The sequence below is a fragment of the Carcharodon carcharias genome, chromosome 8, assembly GCF_017639515.1.
Source record: "Carcharodon carcharias isolate sCarCar2 chromosome 8, sCarCar2.pri, whole genome shotgun sequence".
Classification (NCBI taxonomy): Eukaryota; Metazoa; Chordata; class Chondrichthyes; order Lamniformes; family Lamnidae; genus Carcharodon; species Carcharodon carcharias.
This window is the reverse complement of record NC_054474.1, coordinates 150,097,044-150,113,759: the sequence shown is the minus strand read 5'-3', so window position 1 is coordinate 150,113,759 and position 16,716 is coordinate 150,097,044. Positions and strand designations below refer to the sequence as shown.

The window sequence follows — 16,716 nt, the reverse complement described above, 5'->3', positions numbered from 1 at the left end:
GCGGTGCTCATACATGGAGGACAGGTTCGGGTTTAAAAACAAATTTCCAGCCATCCCTTCCCTGGCAGTGGGTTTTCTCGGAGATACAAACTCAGGAAGTGGAGCTGCGCCTGCTCCAGGGAGTGACGTCACCGCCGCCTGCTGATTGTCGCATGGATGGGCCCAATAGGAGTGGAGCTTGTGGGCCGCACCAATTGACCAATAGGAGCAGAGCTTGTTGGCCGCACTCAGCAACCAATAGGAGCGGCTGTTGGTGTGGGGCTTGGCGGTAAGCATGGCGGAGCTGGAGCAGCCAAGGGAGAAACGCTGGAAGGGGTCGCAGGTGAGTCCGGCCGGGTCGGATAGGAGAGAGAGGAGACTCCCCCCGCAACGCTCTTCTTCAAAATAGTGACCGTGGGATCGGTTTAACGTCTCAGCCAAAAAACGGCACCCCCGACAATGCAGCCTTCCCTCAGTACTGCATTGGAGTGGGGCTTAACCCAGAACCTCTGAGTGGCAAGGCTATGGGTAAAGCCCCACTCCAGTGCAATACTGAAGGAAGGCTGCATTGTCGGAGGTGTCATTTTTTGGTTGAGACGTTAAACCGAGGCCCCATCAGCCAGCAGGTAAATGTAAAAGAACCCATGGTCACTTCTTTGGAGAAGAGCACGGGAGTTCTCCGCGATGTCCTGACCAATATTTGTTCCTCAATCAACATCACTGTAAAACACACTGAGATGTCTGTGAAAAATGCTATATCGATGCAAATCAATTTATCCCAAACGCGTTACACTACGTGAAATACTTTTGAAATGCAGTTGCTGCTGTAATATAGGGAAGGTGGAATGAATGACTCAAAGTCAAATTTTTAACAGGATTCCTGTCTATGCAGGTTTGCTGTTGCTCTCAAATCTAGGTATTTTGATTTAGGATGTATCCACCAGTGAGACGGCAACCCTTTCCAAACTTCAAAACAATCAAATGAGTGAGGAATACAAGCACAAATGTCTTGAGTTGCTTGGGCTTTGAAAACCAGAGATTGGGGATTGCATGTCACCATAGGACTGTCAGTTCCGTTCGGTGGTGCATTGCTGAAATGAACCTGATGCTCCCAAGTAGCAGGGTGGAGTTAATTGTGTAGCTCTTTCAAAAGACTGGCACCGACACAATGGCCTGTATGGCCTCCTGTGCAGTAAAGATCTAATATTCTAAGCCCTGTGAGATATTGAGTAGGCACAACACCAGTGTTAACTAAAATACTTGTATTTCAGCAAAATAATTCATGTTGTAGGTATGACTCATGTCTCTGGGTGGGACGGTTCTGCTTTGAAGTCGTTTCCCTCCATCTGGGACTTGAGCCCCCAACAAGTCTCAGTACAGTACTGAGGCAGTGCGCTGTCAGGGGTGCTTTCATTTGGATAAGTTGGTAAGAAGGCCCTGCCACCCTTTCAGGAGGACATAAAAGATCCCACAGCCACTATTCCAAGAAAAGCAGGGAGTTCTGATGTCCATCAACCAACATTACCTGGAAAAAAAAGTTTTATCTGGTTGTTTATCGCCTTGCAGTTTGTGGGAGCACGCTGTCCGCAAGTTGCCAGCTGCATTTCCCTACGTTATTACATTGACTATACTTCAAAAGTATATCTTCAAGTTGTAAAAAGTACTTTGTAAATACAGTTTGTTGTTTCTTTCCCAGGACTTTAAACCTTTTATAATTTTCCAACACTTCCTCTTTTCTCCCTCCCCCAAAGTTCATTCTTGATCACCCTGGAAAAGATTTTTTGATGTGTGTGCATATCATGAATGTGATGGATATGTATTCCCCCTCTACCTGGACCCCACCCACCCCGCTCCCCGGCCTCTTGCTCTCTAGATCTTTTCATTGAACTGCTGGCATGACTTCAGCTGTCTCGATTTCTCTGTTTCCCTCAGTCGCTCTAACCCCCCTCTGAACTTGCAGCACTCTGTTCTCTTGAGGCCCAAACCTAACATTGTCATCAATCATGCTGACAAGGGGGTGTTGTCTGGTGAACTAACCACTACCTTGCAGAGAGCAAACACCAACTCTCCAACACATCATCTCATCTTCCCCTGGACCATGACCCCAGTAACGAATGTTAAACTTTCATCTTCAGGATTCTCACTGACCACCCCTTCCCTGCAATTATTGCAGGGTTTTGATTATACCATCTTGTTTTTCTCTTTCTTTGCTTTCTGGCAGCTGCTGTTTATCATTCTGTAATTCTATCTCTAGATATGTCTTTTGTTTCTTTACCTCTCCCATTACTACTTCCTTTGGCCTTGCACCACCAGCCTTTTTTTTTCATTTGTTCATGGGATGTCAGCATCATTGGCTGGGACAACATTTATTGCCCATCCCTAATTACCCTTGAGAATTGAGTGCTCCCTAGGCCATTTCAGAGGGCATTTAAGAGTCAACCACATTGCTGTGACTCTGAAGTCACATGTAGGCCAGACTAGGTAAGGACAACAGATTTCCTTCCCTAAAGGACATTTGTAATTTAATGTCCCACATTTTCCACCCTACCACAGGCCTTCCCTTTTGATTTTCTTTCCAACACCGCAATCCCCCACCCACCCCCCAACCAGCACCACCACCATACATTTGCTTACAGTCCATTGCATTCCTAATTTCTCCCAGTTCTGATGAAAGGTCATCGACCTCAGATGTTAACTCTGTTTCTCTTGCCACAGATACTACCTGACTTGCTGAGCATTACCAGCGTTTTCTGTTTTTAATTATGGTGAATATGTATATTGTTTATGTTAAACACATTAATGACATAGTGAATGGAAGAATATGCTGCCCTGAGCAATGCCCCCCACACCTATAAAGTTAAACTGATGGGTCACTAATACCACAGCAAATTAAAATTCTAAGAAAAGGGCTGAGAGCCATTTTGGCCCTGATGCTGCCACCTTCCATTACCGTCAATAACCCTTAGTTAAGGTTTAACCTTGTATTATTTACACATTCAAAAAGTATTCATAGTTTTTTAAAAACCATTCTTGTAGAAAAACCACAAGTCGCCACGCAACCTAGTGCTCTGTCTTGTCTTCTGCAAATCACCTTTTACTTTTGAGTACCCTTAACTCTCGAAATACTCAGAGCTTTTATTTCATGTAGTATGTGTAACAAATAGTGAGAATTATTGATTTACTTTTTGGAGTAAGCTAAAAATCTTGCAGCTTAAAAGTGTAAATATATCTTTCAATGATGCAGTTTGTGTATCAAATAAATTGCATTCTCAAACTTCTGTGTGAGCTCCAGTGTTCAGTACGCCAAGAACATATTTGTATGATTTACTGACTTGATCCTCTTTTAAGGATGAAATGACCATATCTGACAGGAGGAAAGCGAAAGAAGCCAGTGAGTGTTTAATTTTTGTTATATTTTATATTTCTACTGGCCCTGTCTTCATTCTAGTTTTAACTGATCTTCCTCTGTTGCATTTTGTTTTGTTTATCACCCTGTATCCTCCTGTAGCTGAGAGAATGGGATGGGTTCTACCATTGGTTTCTTTCCCTACAGTATCTGAATGCAATGCTCCATGTGTAATACTTCCCTGATCTCGTGTAAGAGGCATTGAGAAGAGATGAGCCAATCCCCCAGCGTTGAAGGGAAAAAAGGCACGAGAGAACGACCTCCCAGGCTGCTCTTGCATGCCTCCTCCTGGTGCTAGGGGTGGCAATGACATAACCTGTCAGCAGCTAGCTCTTGAGTTAGTTAAGTACAGGGTACAGAACCGACTGACCATCAATGAGAGAACTCTGGAGGAATGGGCAACAAACTTGCTAGAGTGTTAGTTTTGTAAGAAGTCATTAAAGGCAGTGTCATCAGAGGTGATACAAAAGCAAAATACTGCGATGAAATAAATATAGAAAATGCTAGAAATACTCACCAGGTCAGGCAGCATCTGTATTACCAGCATTTTCTGATTTTATGTCATCAGAATTGACCTGTGGTAGATTGCTATACTGCTTGTGGGAGAAACATGTAATTTCTCTGTGACTTGAAGTGTGTTAAAATAGGATTTAAATGCAATATAGAAAGCTAAACAGACAAGCTCCATTCTCGTGAGTTATTTGATGGGTTGGATAGTGCAGCTGTGGTGTAGAAAGATCTGTTAATTGTACATTTTCTTCATGTCTCCAGGGAAACAGGAGATAAAACGACTAAAAGAACTTAAATTTTTGAAGAAACTTGAGGAACAAAAGGCAAAGGAAGAGGAAGCACAGAAAGATCTAGAGGAAACAAAAGAGCGAGGTAGTTTTAAAACATTGTAAACATCGGGATAAAATCTCCAAAAATCACAAACCTGACCTGTGTTTGCATTATTCGTTCCTCCCTGGATTGGATTTCCTGTGTGTCACACCATGTCCAAGCTGAGTGGGTGGGCAGGACACCAGCTTCTATTCACTCTTATGCAGCTACAAAGAGGTGTCCCTATTTAGGATCAACTTCCCCTTTGTAGTGAAATCTGAGCATCAACCAGTGTCTCATTTTGCAGTGCTCTCTGCTGCTGCATTAGCATTATTTGCATAAATACTGATATGATTAAAGGCCACAAAAATTAATTTGAAAAGACGCTGTGTTCATTTTTAACCTTGTCACTCAAAAGGACCATCATGATGACACTTGATATTTTGTAAGAAAGCTGGGTACACGTTCTATATCTTAACAGTTAGATCTTGTTTTCGGTTTAAGGGCGGAAAATCTTGAGTAACCTGCAGATGAGGCATTAAACCAAGACCTTGGTTCTGTGTCCTGGTGATTCAAGTGGATGCTAAAGAGTCTTGGCAACATTCAGAGAAGAGTTCCCCTGGTGTCCTGGTCAATATTTTTTCCTCAACCCCACCAAAATACAATGTAGTTTTCTCCATTGCTGCTTGTGGGGTCTTACTTTGTGCTGTTGCATATTCCTACACCACACAAGTATGCTTTAGAAGTAATTATTTGTATGCAAAGCACTTTGGGATTTTTGAGAAGGCATAAGGTTCTATGTGAATGGAAGTTTTAATTCATGGTTAGCCTAGTAGTTAGCGTAACAATGTTTTCACAGTTGGTGATTTGCAGCAGCTTTGATCTATTTCCCAGGCAGTGTGTGGTACAGGCAGAGCCGCAGTAAGATCTTTATCTTATTTATGGAGGGCAGCAGAACTGGATTAAGATCACTGAAAAAGCAAAATGGGAAACTTTACACAAATTCAGAAGTTAGTTAAAACATTTATCTGGGGGAATGCTGGTTGAAGTTTTTAATATTTGAAACAAACACTGGTGACTTAAGGTTTGTTCTTTAGGCAGTGCCACAGGGGATCAAGCCTGCACTCCAACACTCTGTCACGAATTGTTAAATGGCCTCATAGGCTACTCCACCTTTGATATGTACTGATCATATCATTTATATTTTCTAGGTCGCCTGTACACTGTTAGTGTGGCATTGCCAGGGTCAGTACTGGATAATGCCCAATCTCTCGAGCTCAGGACATACTTGGCTGGACAGATAGCACGTGCCTGCACTGTGTTCTGTGTGGATGAAATTGTGGTCTTTGATGAACAGGGAGGAGATGCAAAGTAAGATCACTCATTAGCATTATTTACAAACAAATCTGGCATTTATTTCTATTAAATACTTAATACTAAGGAAGTGTAGTGGTAATGTCGCTGGACTAGCGATCCAGAGGCCCAGGCTAATGGCCTGGGTTCACTGGTTCAAATCCCCCCTCCATGGCAGCTGTTGGAATTTAAATTCAATTAGTAAACCTGGAATATGAAGCTAATCTCAGCAATGGCGACCATGAAACTATCATCATTTGCTGTAAAAACCAATTTGGTTCACTAATGCCCTTCAGGGAGGGAAATCTGCCATCCTTACCTGGTCTGGCCGAAATGTGACTCCAGATCCACAGCACTGAGGTTGACTCCTTAACTGTCCTCTGAAATGATTAAAAACCACGCAATTCAATTGCAATTTGGATTGGGCAACAAATCCTGGCCTTGCCAGTGACATCCACATCCCATGAAAGAATAAAGAAAAAAAGTTTCTTGGAGCATTGAATGTTCTAAGTTTAATTCCAGTTTAACCTGCACTACCTTGGAGCCCTGGCCAATAAGCAAGTTCCACTTCCGTTTCTTGTGCACTTAGGTGAATGGTAGTGGTAGCCTTGGTTGCTCCAACCCTCCTAGTGTATGCATTACAAAGGGTCAGGAGGGGACCATTCAGCCCCTCAAGCTTGTCCTGCCATTCAATTAAATCTGTGCCGCATCTCTGCTTACCCATCCTTGCACTGTTTCTCCCCGATGCCTCTTACCCAACAAAAAAACTATTGATTTCCGTATTGAAAGCTCCAGTTCTCCAAGCATCCGGAGGAGAGAATTTCAGATTTCTAGATTTTATGAAAGACTGCTTCCTGATTTCCCTCCTATGTGGCCTAGGTTAATTTTAGCCCTTGTTTTGGGCTCCCACATCAGGGGACTTAGTTTTTCTGTATCTAGTCTTATCGAATCCTTTTAACATTTTAAACTACTCAATTAGATCATCCTTCAATCATCTAAACTTGACAGGGACTCCTGGAAGTTTGCCAGCACATGTGGGGGGCGCACCCACGCACGAATTTGAAAGACACGTGTTAGTGGAATCTGGGTCAGAACTTGTGTATGATGTGGGGAAAGTTTTGTATCGAAGGAATGAAGTGGGAGGGAGGAGGGATGTTATTGGATGTATCAGAAATGAATCGCACCTTAAGTGTTCCCCGAGCCTTAAGATATTTTCTGTGGGCCGAGATCCAAAGTAGATTCAAGAACAGAGGAATTTTTTACACCTCTACCATGGGAGCCAGCCATTTGTTAATAGCAATAATAACTTGCATTTATATAGTCCCTTTACTGAGTGATAGTCACTTAGATTGAGCATAGGATATGGAAACCCAGGTTTTATTTGGAGTGCTGGATTGGAACTTGTCTCGTGTCTCTGTGACTACAGGAGCGTAGAAGGGGAATTCCGAGGAATTGGGAAGAAAGGACGAGCCAGTGTGCAGCTTGCGCGGATCCTGCAGTACCTCGAATGTCCACAGTAAGTCACTTCGGAGCAGAAATGAACCATTAGTTCTTTTAAAAACTGGCACCACAGCAATTGAAAAGTGCATTTATGTAACACTTTGAGCATCTCAAAATATCCCCGGGACTCTTCACAGAAGTGGAATCAGACTGAAATTCACACTGAAGAAGAGGAATAATGAGGAGAGACCAAAAACTTGGTCAAGATTTTAAGAAATGTCTTAAAAAATGTAGGGAGACAGAAGCGTTTAGGGAGGGATTTCCAGAACTTAGGTCCTAGACATCGGCTAGGAGTTGGTTGGAAAGTGTCCAAAGCTCATTTAAGTAAAAGATCATTATAGGCAGCGATGGAAACTTTCACCTCTAAGAAATAATTGATTAGCCAAATCCTATTTGTTATATTTTGTGGTATTAGGGCCTGTTTTCTCAGTGGCTCTCCCCCGCCACCGTGCCTTGCTCACTGGTAGAACCCAACAATTTTCTGCCCATTCGATGGGTTTCTTAACATGGGTCTCCATTAATTGAGACTCCGCACTAGGAGTGCACGTTTGGAGAATCCACTGTATCATCTACCAGCGCTGCTCTTTGCCTTGTGTTGCCGCTACTTTAGGTTGCTTGTAAAATGCACAAAAGCACTGATTTGATTTGGGGGAAAAAAAGCCTGAGGACTGGTTTCTAATGCAGATGATAATTGTCAACATCTCTGTGACTAAGATTCACAACTGTGGAGTGATATATTCTTTGTGTGTAACCAGGTACCTGAGGAAATCCTTCTTTCCAAAACATCAGGATCTGCAGTTTGCAGGTAAGCAGGTCTGGAAAGCCACACACTGCACTCAAAAAAAAGAGATTTATCCATTTCAAAACATTATGGTTCTTGCTAATGTTTAAAGTTATTGGCAAAAAAAGGTGACATGCAGCATCATGGAATGCAGGGCAGTGGAAGCAGATCCATTGGTAACTTACAAAAGGGAATTGGATATATACTTGAACGAAAAAGATTTGCAGGGCTAAGGGAAGCAGCAGGGGAATGGGACTAACAACCTCTTCTCTGCTCTATAATTCTAATTCTACAAAGCTGTTCATTGTGGTACTTAAGACGGAACAGGATTCCTATCACTGGTTGGCACCTGTGTTTTTTGTTCCTCCACCGACATTATCTAATAGCAGAGTTGAATGCCACAGCTATGTATCTCCACTTGATTGCAAGGATTATTATTAGATTAGTAGCAGTGGCCAGACTGTGCAGCTAGGGGACCAAGAGGTACAGACCAGTCCTGCTTCTCATCAAGTATCTCTACTTGAACTTGAATGCCTTGCTTTGCCTAAAGTGAGTGGAGCCAGTTAAAATGTATCAGGCAGAATGGAGCTTGGGCCCCAACTGCAGGAATGTAAAGTGGAATTCCAGTTTACTCTGCTGCTGCTTTGTCTTTCTGTTTTCTGAGTTCAAACTTAAGTTATCAGCTTTGGCTTGCTGGTAGCACTCTTCCCTCTGAGTCAAAAGATGTGGGTTCAAGTCCAGTGCCAGAGTTTGAGCATATAATCCAGGAAACTCTGTTCAGTGTGGGTCTGAGGGAATGTGAACTGTCACAGGCACTGCCTTTTGGATGAGATGTCCTCTCAGGTAAAAGTATAAGGTTCCATGGCACTATTCCAGGAGGAAGGGAATTCTCCGTGTCCTGACCCAGATTTGTCAACTCAATGTCACCAAAACCAGTTTAACTGATCATTCATCTCTTTGCTGTGTAAAAATTGGCTACCACATTGCCTATGTAACAACAGAAGCACCACTGAATTCAAAGAATGCTTTATAAATTACTAATATGTCCAACAAGGCATTTTACCCGAGAGTGGCTAAAATGTAAAACTTGCTACCACAAGGAATAGTTGAGGCGATTAGCATAAATGTATTCTAAGGGGAGCTAGATAAGAACATCAAGGAAAAAGGAATAGAAGGATATGTTGATGACGTGAGAAGAGGCCTGTGTGGAGCATAAATCTGTTGGGCTGAATGGACTGTGTCTGTACTTTAAATTCTGTGTTATGTTCTAGGCCTCCTGAATCCGCTCGACAGCCCGCACCACATGCGCATAGATGAAGAATCTGAATACCGCGAGGGAGTGGTTATTGAACGGCCATGTAAGCCCAACAAAGGATCATTTGTAAACTGTGGAATGAGAAAGGTTTGTGCACAACAATCCAAGCCCACTATAAATGCTGACTTGGATCTTGAATCATTGAGAAGCATTCAGTCAAAGCTTTGTAGCTTGCCTTTCAGTACTTGTGGACGGCATGCATTGATAACGCTGTTAGGATGTGATTGGCAGGGGGGTTGAATATGTTCCTGATCCAAATGTAAACCAATCACACTGATGAAAGCTATTCTAGAATGAAGCACACAAAGTCAATTAGCTTGTTGTGTTCTTTGAAAGAGTTATCCAATTAATCCACTCCCCTGTAAATTTTTTCCTTTACAAACTTTATTTGAATGGGACTCCTCCACTTCCATTTTTCTATTTACTTTTGTTTTGTTAATTTAAATTAGGAAATACAGATTGACAGAAAGCTTCAAGCTGGTTTGCGTGTTACAGTTCAACTACATAAGAGTGAAAAATCAGGTAAAAAAATGATCAGCACATAGTTTCTGTTTACAGTTGTTATAACATGAAAATAGATTCTAAAATGATAGTGGGAAAAATCTGATTTTGTGGACATTGGTCTGGGTAGGATCTGTAGTGGCAGAAGGGACAGTAACTTTGTAAATCGCTCCAGGTGATTCCTAGATCACTAAAACGTAGTCAGGTGCTACAGTCTATCCATTTTCCTATCTGCCTCAGAAACCTGAACAGTAAGTAAAGATCTGTGGAAGGAAATGGAAGCATCTGAAATGCGGATGCTGAGACGAATGCTTAAAATTCCATATATAGATATAAGACAAATGAAGAGGCGCTTGAAATAGGGAGAGCAAAAAATCTCTAAAGAGTGACATCCAGAAAAGGAAATGTCAATATTTCAGCCATTCGATCAGAGCTTAAAAAGCTACAGAGATCTCGTCTAGAGGGCAGTGTGGCGTCAGCAGTAAGGGGCGTTGGCGTAGGTGTAGTTGGATGACGGACAACACAGGCCGGTTGCAGACGTGCTACAGTGGATGTGTGAGGATGGCGCAAGACAGACGAGCATGACATTACATGACAGCAGACCTCCTGGTAGGAGTAGCTACAAGCAGCAGCAACAAAAAATGTTTAAAATAAAATAAAAGCAAAATACTGCAGATGCTGGAAATCTAGAACAAAAATAAAAATACCTGGAAAAACTCAGCAGGTCTGACAGCATCTGCAGAGAGGTATACAGTTAACATTTTGAGTCCGTATGACCCTTCATCAGAACTAAGACATATAGAAATGAGATGAAATATAAGCTGGTAGAGCGGGGTGGGACAGGTAGAACTCGATAGGGGGCCAGTGATAGGTGGAGGCCAAGAAGAGACTGCCAAAGATGTCATTGACAAAAGGACAAAAGGGGTGTTGATGGTGGTGATATTATCTAAAGGATGTGCTAATCGGGACATTAAAATTAAAAGGACTAGTGGAATGTAATCTTTTATAATGAGAAGGCCAGAATATAATGGGGAGGAAGTTTAACTATGCAAACAGGACTGCAAAGGCTCGATTGTGAAGAGAGTCTACGTGAAATAGGCTTGTTTTCTCTGGAATATTGAAGGTTGAAGGGTGATTTGTTGGAGGTTTTTTAGATCTTGAATGGGATTGCTGGTGGATAGAAACCTTTTCTGCTGGTGCAAGAGCACAGGACAAGGGGACATAACCTTAGAATCAGGGCCGGGCCATTCTGGTGAGAAGTTGGGAAACACTTGCTCACACACAGGTAGAAGCGTAGAATGCTCCCCTACAAAAAGCAGTAGACGTTAGCCCAATTAATAATTTTAAATCCAATTTGATAAATTTTTTGTGAGATCAGGGTTTGTAAAGGATATGGAACCAAGTCAAATGGTTGGAGTTAAGACGCAGATCGGGCAGAACAGCCTTGAGGGGCTGAATGGCCTACTGTTGTTTCTCTGTTAAATTCCTTTCCCAATGATGTGTTTTAGATTTTGTGCAAGATGAGACCATTCATTTCAATGGTTTCAGTTATTGATTTCCTCTAGAAATTGTTCAGTATTGATTTTCTGGGACGCCCTTTCACCTGAATTAAATTAGGGTCTACTCCAATAATATAAAGCAGGGTCCTTTGCCTGGGATCCACTATCCTCTTTGCAGAGTAGTATCGTTAATGCTGCCCATAATCCTAATGCAACTTCTTGTACTTTCAGAGATCAAAGTTTTGAAGGGTACAGTGGTTGCGCCTCACGCTCCTCGGACAGAGTCTGGTCTGTATTGGGGTTACACAGTGCGACTTGCTTCGTGCCTCAGTGAGTTCAAACCTTCCTCTTCATATAGTAACAGTACTTAGATTCAAAGATTAAGGTAAAGTTTAAAAGTCGGGGGTGGGGGGAGACCTGTTTTCAAAGATAAACCTTACTGCGATTGTTTCGTAGGTGCTGTCTTTACAGAGTGCTCATTCAAAGATGGCTATGATCTCTCAATTGGCACATCTGAGCGAGGGTCAAACGTTGACAATGTTACACTTCCCTCATTCAAGTAAGGCTCATTTTCTGTGTTCCTTTCCTGGGGAGCAATTGCTCTATAACCTCATTTACTTCTTGAGGTTCACAAACATTTAGTAAGAAATACAGGCTCTTAAATGTGTTTCCTGATCGCTAGCCATGCCATACTGATTACCAGTTACTGAAGAAAGTGTTTTTGTAACCACATTTTTTTATAGTTAATTTAAACTCGGAACAGAACACAAGTTTTCTCCATTCCTTTAGCCTTGCTTTTCCGTTCTCTATCCCCACCACCCCCATAAACAGTGATAGAGTTCTTCCTCTACATCACTTTCTCCGAGATGCATTGTCATATTTCAAACGTGAAATAACCAGCATATTCATCCATTCAAGATTTTAAAAGCAACGCAATGAGTGTTGACATCACACTCCAGACACCACACATTGTTTGGAGAAAAGCCAGTGACTGATAGCTAAAACTGACTTAACCCTTTCCAATCTGCAAGAGTTCCTGACCTGATGATAAACTCTCATTTGTCTCAGCCTCTGTATTGGACTTGGGATAACTTTCTCTTTTTAAGGCTGCAATCATTTCCAATCTGCAGATAAACATCCACAGCAACAAAAAGAAGCTACTAACCAACCTAAAATTTTACAGTAATTGACATGGTAGTCTTAAAAGTACAAGCCATCTTATGGCCAACCACCCTTCAGTGACAGGTACCACTTTGTGCACTATTGGTATAATGCTCTTATCCTTGTAAAAAGCTACATCTTAACTGTGAGCAATGCCACAGGAGGTCTGTTCATCATTTATAGAACTGAATAACCTCCAGATACCAGAAGGCTTCTGTTCTTTTTCTGAAACTCTTCAGAGTTTTCTATTAAACTCCTCACATAGTAACATTGCAATATCTTTTAAGAGGGAGACCTCCCTCTGCCCATCTAACCCATCCAGCTTGAGAATGCCTGTGAACTTTGACAGAAATGCTCTTTTCCAACCAACAATGCCTTAAGTTTAAAATTCTCACCTTTGTGTCCAAATCCATCCATGGTCCCTCCCCTCCCTATCTCTGCAACTGCCTCCAGTTCGACAGCCCTCTGAGATAACTGCATTGCTTCAATTCTGGCCTCTTGTACATCCCTAATTCCCAACACCCCAGTTCAGTTGTCTTGGCCCCACACATTAGAACTCCCTCCCTAATCTGCTCTCCCTCCTTTTTTCAATGATGCTCCTTAAACCCTAAGTATTCCACCAAGCTTTTGGTCATCTTCCTATTATCTCCTTATGTGGCCCAGTGTAAAATCACTGTCAGGGATCAGGGATAACTTTCCTGTGAAGCGCCTTGGGATGTTTTGCAGTGTTAAAGGTGCCGTATGTATGCAACTTGCTGTTAAATAACACCATTCTAGAATTCCTGTTTCCTTCTCTTCCCGTCTTGTACATCCTTACAAGCAGCGCTGAAGCCAATTCAAAGCCAACACCGTAAAATACTGGCTAATGTTTTCAGTTAAATTGCAATGACTGCTAAAGTAGCAGATGGGGTTTTTGAAGGGTTTCACACTTTTGCCGTAAGTAAAAACGCTGGACCATCGCTGCCTTCCACACACATTCACTCTACGTATGTTGTAAAGACAGATGCTGTAACCTTTTTCTCCCTGCTTTAGGCATTTGTTGGTGGTATTTGGTGGTCTTCAGGGTCTCGAGGCCAGTGTGGACGCTGACCAAAACCTAAGTCTTACGGACCCTAGCATCCTCTTTCACCACTATCTGAACACCTGTCCTGGTCAAGGCAGCCGTACCATCCGCACTGAGGTATGTAATGTGGGGAATGTTTTGTCCCAAATTTGATCGATTAATACATGAATCAGTGTATGGAGTGTGTAAAGTTTCAGATTTGCAGGCCCACACCATGTACTCAGCATCTAAAGAAACAACTTTCCCAATATCTCTCCCCATTTCACCTTCCTTCCAGCCTTGTGTACCCATGTAATATTCATATAGGCAAGTGGACCGTGACCATGAACTGCTTCACAGTATCTATCATCATGATAGACACATTTCACAGTATCACAGAATCTTTACAAAACAGAAGGAGGCCATTCGGCCTATTGAGTCTGCACTCCACCTAGTCCCACTTCCCTGCCTTATACCTGTAACCTTGCACATTCTCTCTTTTCAGGTAACAATCCAATTTCCTTTTGAGTACCTCGATCGAACCTGCCTTCACCACCCTTTCAGGAAGTTTGTTCCAGACTCCACCCACCCTCTGGATGAAAAAATTTTCCTGTCATCGCATTTACTTCTTTTGCCAATTATTTTGAATCTGTGCCCTCTAGTTCTTAATGTTCCCTTGAGTGGGAACAGTTTCTCACTATTTACCCTATCCATACCCCTCAGGTCTTGAATGCCTCTATCAAGTCTCCTCTCAGCTGTCTTGTTTCCAAGAAAACAGTCTCAACCTCTCCAATCTATCCTCATAGCTACAGTTCTTTATCCCTGGAATCATTCTTGTGAATCTCCTCTGTACCCTCTCCAAGGTCTTCCTCAAGTATGGCGCCTGGAACTGGACGCGGTACTCCAGATGAGGCCTAACTAGTGTCTTATACATTTGCATTGGGGAGCAAGTTATGGCTTTAATATATTTGTTGCAGTTTGCTCTTGTATTTTGCTATGACTTTGTGCTTTAGAGATGCTTGGAATCACTGATATAATTCAAAACCAACACACACATCTCAGTCGGCACAGTGCTATAATAATTCCTGTAGTCCTGTTGAGTTCTGTCTTTTCTCAATATCACACAGTGCAGAAGAGGCTCTTCGGCCCAATAAGTCTGCACCGACACGTGAGAAACACCTGACCTATCTACCTAATTCCATTTACTAGCACTTGGCCCATGGCCTTGAATGTTATGACATGCCAAGTGCTCATCCAGGTATTTCTTAAAGGATGTGAGGCAACCCACCTCCACCACTCTCCCAGCCAGCGCATTCCAGATCGTCACCACCCTCTGGGTAAAAATGTTTTTCCTCACAACCCCCTAAACCTCCTGCCCCTCACCTTGAACTTATGTCCCCTTGTGACAGCCCCTTCAACTAAGGGGAACAGCTGCTCCATATCCACCCTGTCCATGCCCCTCATAATCTTGTACACAAGATGAGTGTGTGTCTTTCTGTGGAGGTGAAGAAGAGAACAGTTAAACAAAAAACAGCACTGTGTACCTGGAAATACAGTTTGGCTGTTGTCTGCAGAAATTGATGTTTAGGTTTCTCAGGCTGATGTCTCATTGGCCAGTTCACTGTGGTGTGGGTACTACGGCCAGAATCCATCAGACCTCCTCCTTGCATTCTTTCAGGCTGTGACTGAAGAACAGTGAAATGCAGACCTCAAATACAAATTCTGATATTTCCCTCAAGTCTGTCGGTTACTGGGGCAGTTTGGTGCATCCATAAGTAAATTCCACCACTGGGATGAAATGTGTGAAGTTATGGATTTTAATCCATCATAACTTTAAAACATGCAAAATATTCTTTTATTGTTTTCCAGGAATATCTCCTTCAGATAATGGAAACTTTTGAATATTGATGATTTTAATTTCTTCCATAAATTTTCAATTGGAAAAATCTCCCACCGTCCACATCTAGGCAACTGATCTACTCCCAAGACTTGGCCACTGCTGCCCTTAAATTGGGAGTCAGGATAACTCTCACTCCAACTTTTTCTATAGGAAAGAACCTGTTGTCCCCTCCACTCAGGCCAGCACTTCTCCTTGATCAAAGGAAACAGTGGCATGGTGGTGATGTCACTGCACCAGTAATCCAGAGACCCAGACTAATGCTTTGGGGACATGGGCTCAAATCCCACCACAGCAGCTGGTGGAATTTAAATTCTATATCTTAAAATTTGAAATTATCATCAGTTGTTGTAACAACCTGTCTGGTTCACTAATGTCCTTTAGGGAAGGTAATCTGGCCTAAATGTGACTCCTGACCCACAGTAATGTGATTGACTCTTAAACTGAAATGGCCTAGCAAGCTACTCAGTTCAGGGCAGTTAGGAATTGGCAACTAATGTTGGCCTTACTAGTGATGCCCGCATCCCACAAAAGAATGCATCTTTAAAAGATCATTATCTTGGGGGTTGAATTTTACACCAGTTGGTGTTTTTGTCCTCTTCTAGGAAGCAATTCTCATTACCTTATCCACATTACGACCAAAGATTGACGCAGCAGTCAGAGGACCAGCTTCAAACTGAAAAGTGTAAATGTTTTGTGGAGTGCCACCTCTGAAACCTGCTCATGATGTGGAGGACGAACACACACCAGCCATTACTCATGACACTGGAGCCAAATCTCTAGATTGCAGAGATCCAATCCTGGCTTGTGATGTTGTAGAAGAATGTTTGTGTTGAGATTCTGCAGTGTGTTTCCTAGTTTTCGGGAAGATTTCCAACGGTAAAGCAGTGTGTTTTTTTTGGGATCACCACAGTGTCTGCAGTGCAAAATTCTTGTAGACTGCCCAAGAACAGTGTAATATTGATGAATCATTCCATTTACATGTCGAGTAAAGTTTCATTTTTAAAATGTTTCTGTTTTGTTAATTGTTTTCAGCTGCAAATGTTTTCTATTTTTGAGAACTTGTCACAGGTCAGATGGAAGCTATTGCTTGTTCTGTAGAAAACCATAATTCTGTACTTGATACAGGTCAGAATTTCTGGGCTAGGGTCACGACTTTCTGAATTTGATCTTTTAAGAGGGACTGATCCACTTCTCCAAATCCCAGTCTTGTGTGCTTCAGACATCTGACCTGGCTGTTTTCCTGGGTACCTTCTTCAACCCAAAGCATTTTGGCGCAGCTTGTCATCTCCGTTCAAGATTTCAGATTCATAATGTGCAGAAATGTCAGGGAATGGGTGAATTTTATTGGTCTTTATAACCAAGTTATAAGGTTGCTTTTTATTAAAGTGTGCCTGAGAGCAGGTTATTGATTGGATTGATATGACAGGCCAGCATTTAGCCTTCCACTGTACCTTTCAACT

At 42.3% G+C, this 16,716-nt stretch overlaps 1 protein-coding gene across 3 annotated transcripts; it reads left to right on the top strand.

The window, feature by feature from the left end:
* Positions 1–228: 228 nt before the first annotated feature.
* Positions 229–16,263, top strand: spout1 (SPOUT domain containing methyltransferase 1). 3 transcript variants are annotated; one of them, XM_041194174.1, is made up of 12 exons: positions 229–322; positions 3,328–3,370; positions 4,157–4,267; positions 5,416–5,575; positions 6,984–7,073; positions 7,813–7,862; positions 9,110–9,240; positions 9,603–9,675; positions 11,385–11,483; positions 11,610–11,712; positions 13,347–13,494; positions 15,859–16,263. In XM_041194174.1, exons 1-12 carry the CDS (start codon positions 275–277, stop codon positions 15,931–15,933), a joined length of 1,131 nt encoding a protein of 376 aa, XP_041050108.1. In that variant the 5' UTR covers positions 229–274; the 3' UTR covers positions 15,934–16,263. The 3 variants fall into 3 exon arrangements, with proteins under 3 accessions (XP_041050108.1, XP_041050109.1, XP_041050110.1); XM_041194175.1 differs by having other exon boundaries at positions 248–322; positions 15,226–15,931; XM_041194176.1 differs by lacking the exon at positions 229–322 and adding an exon at positions 2,696–2,744.
* The last annotated feature ends 453 nt before the right edge of the window (positions 16,264–16,716 follow it).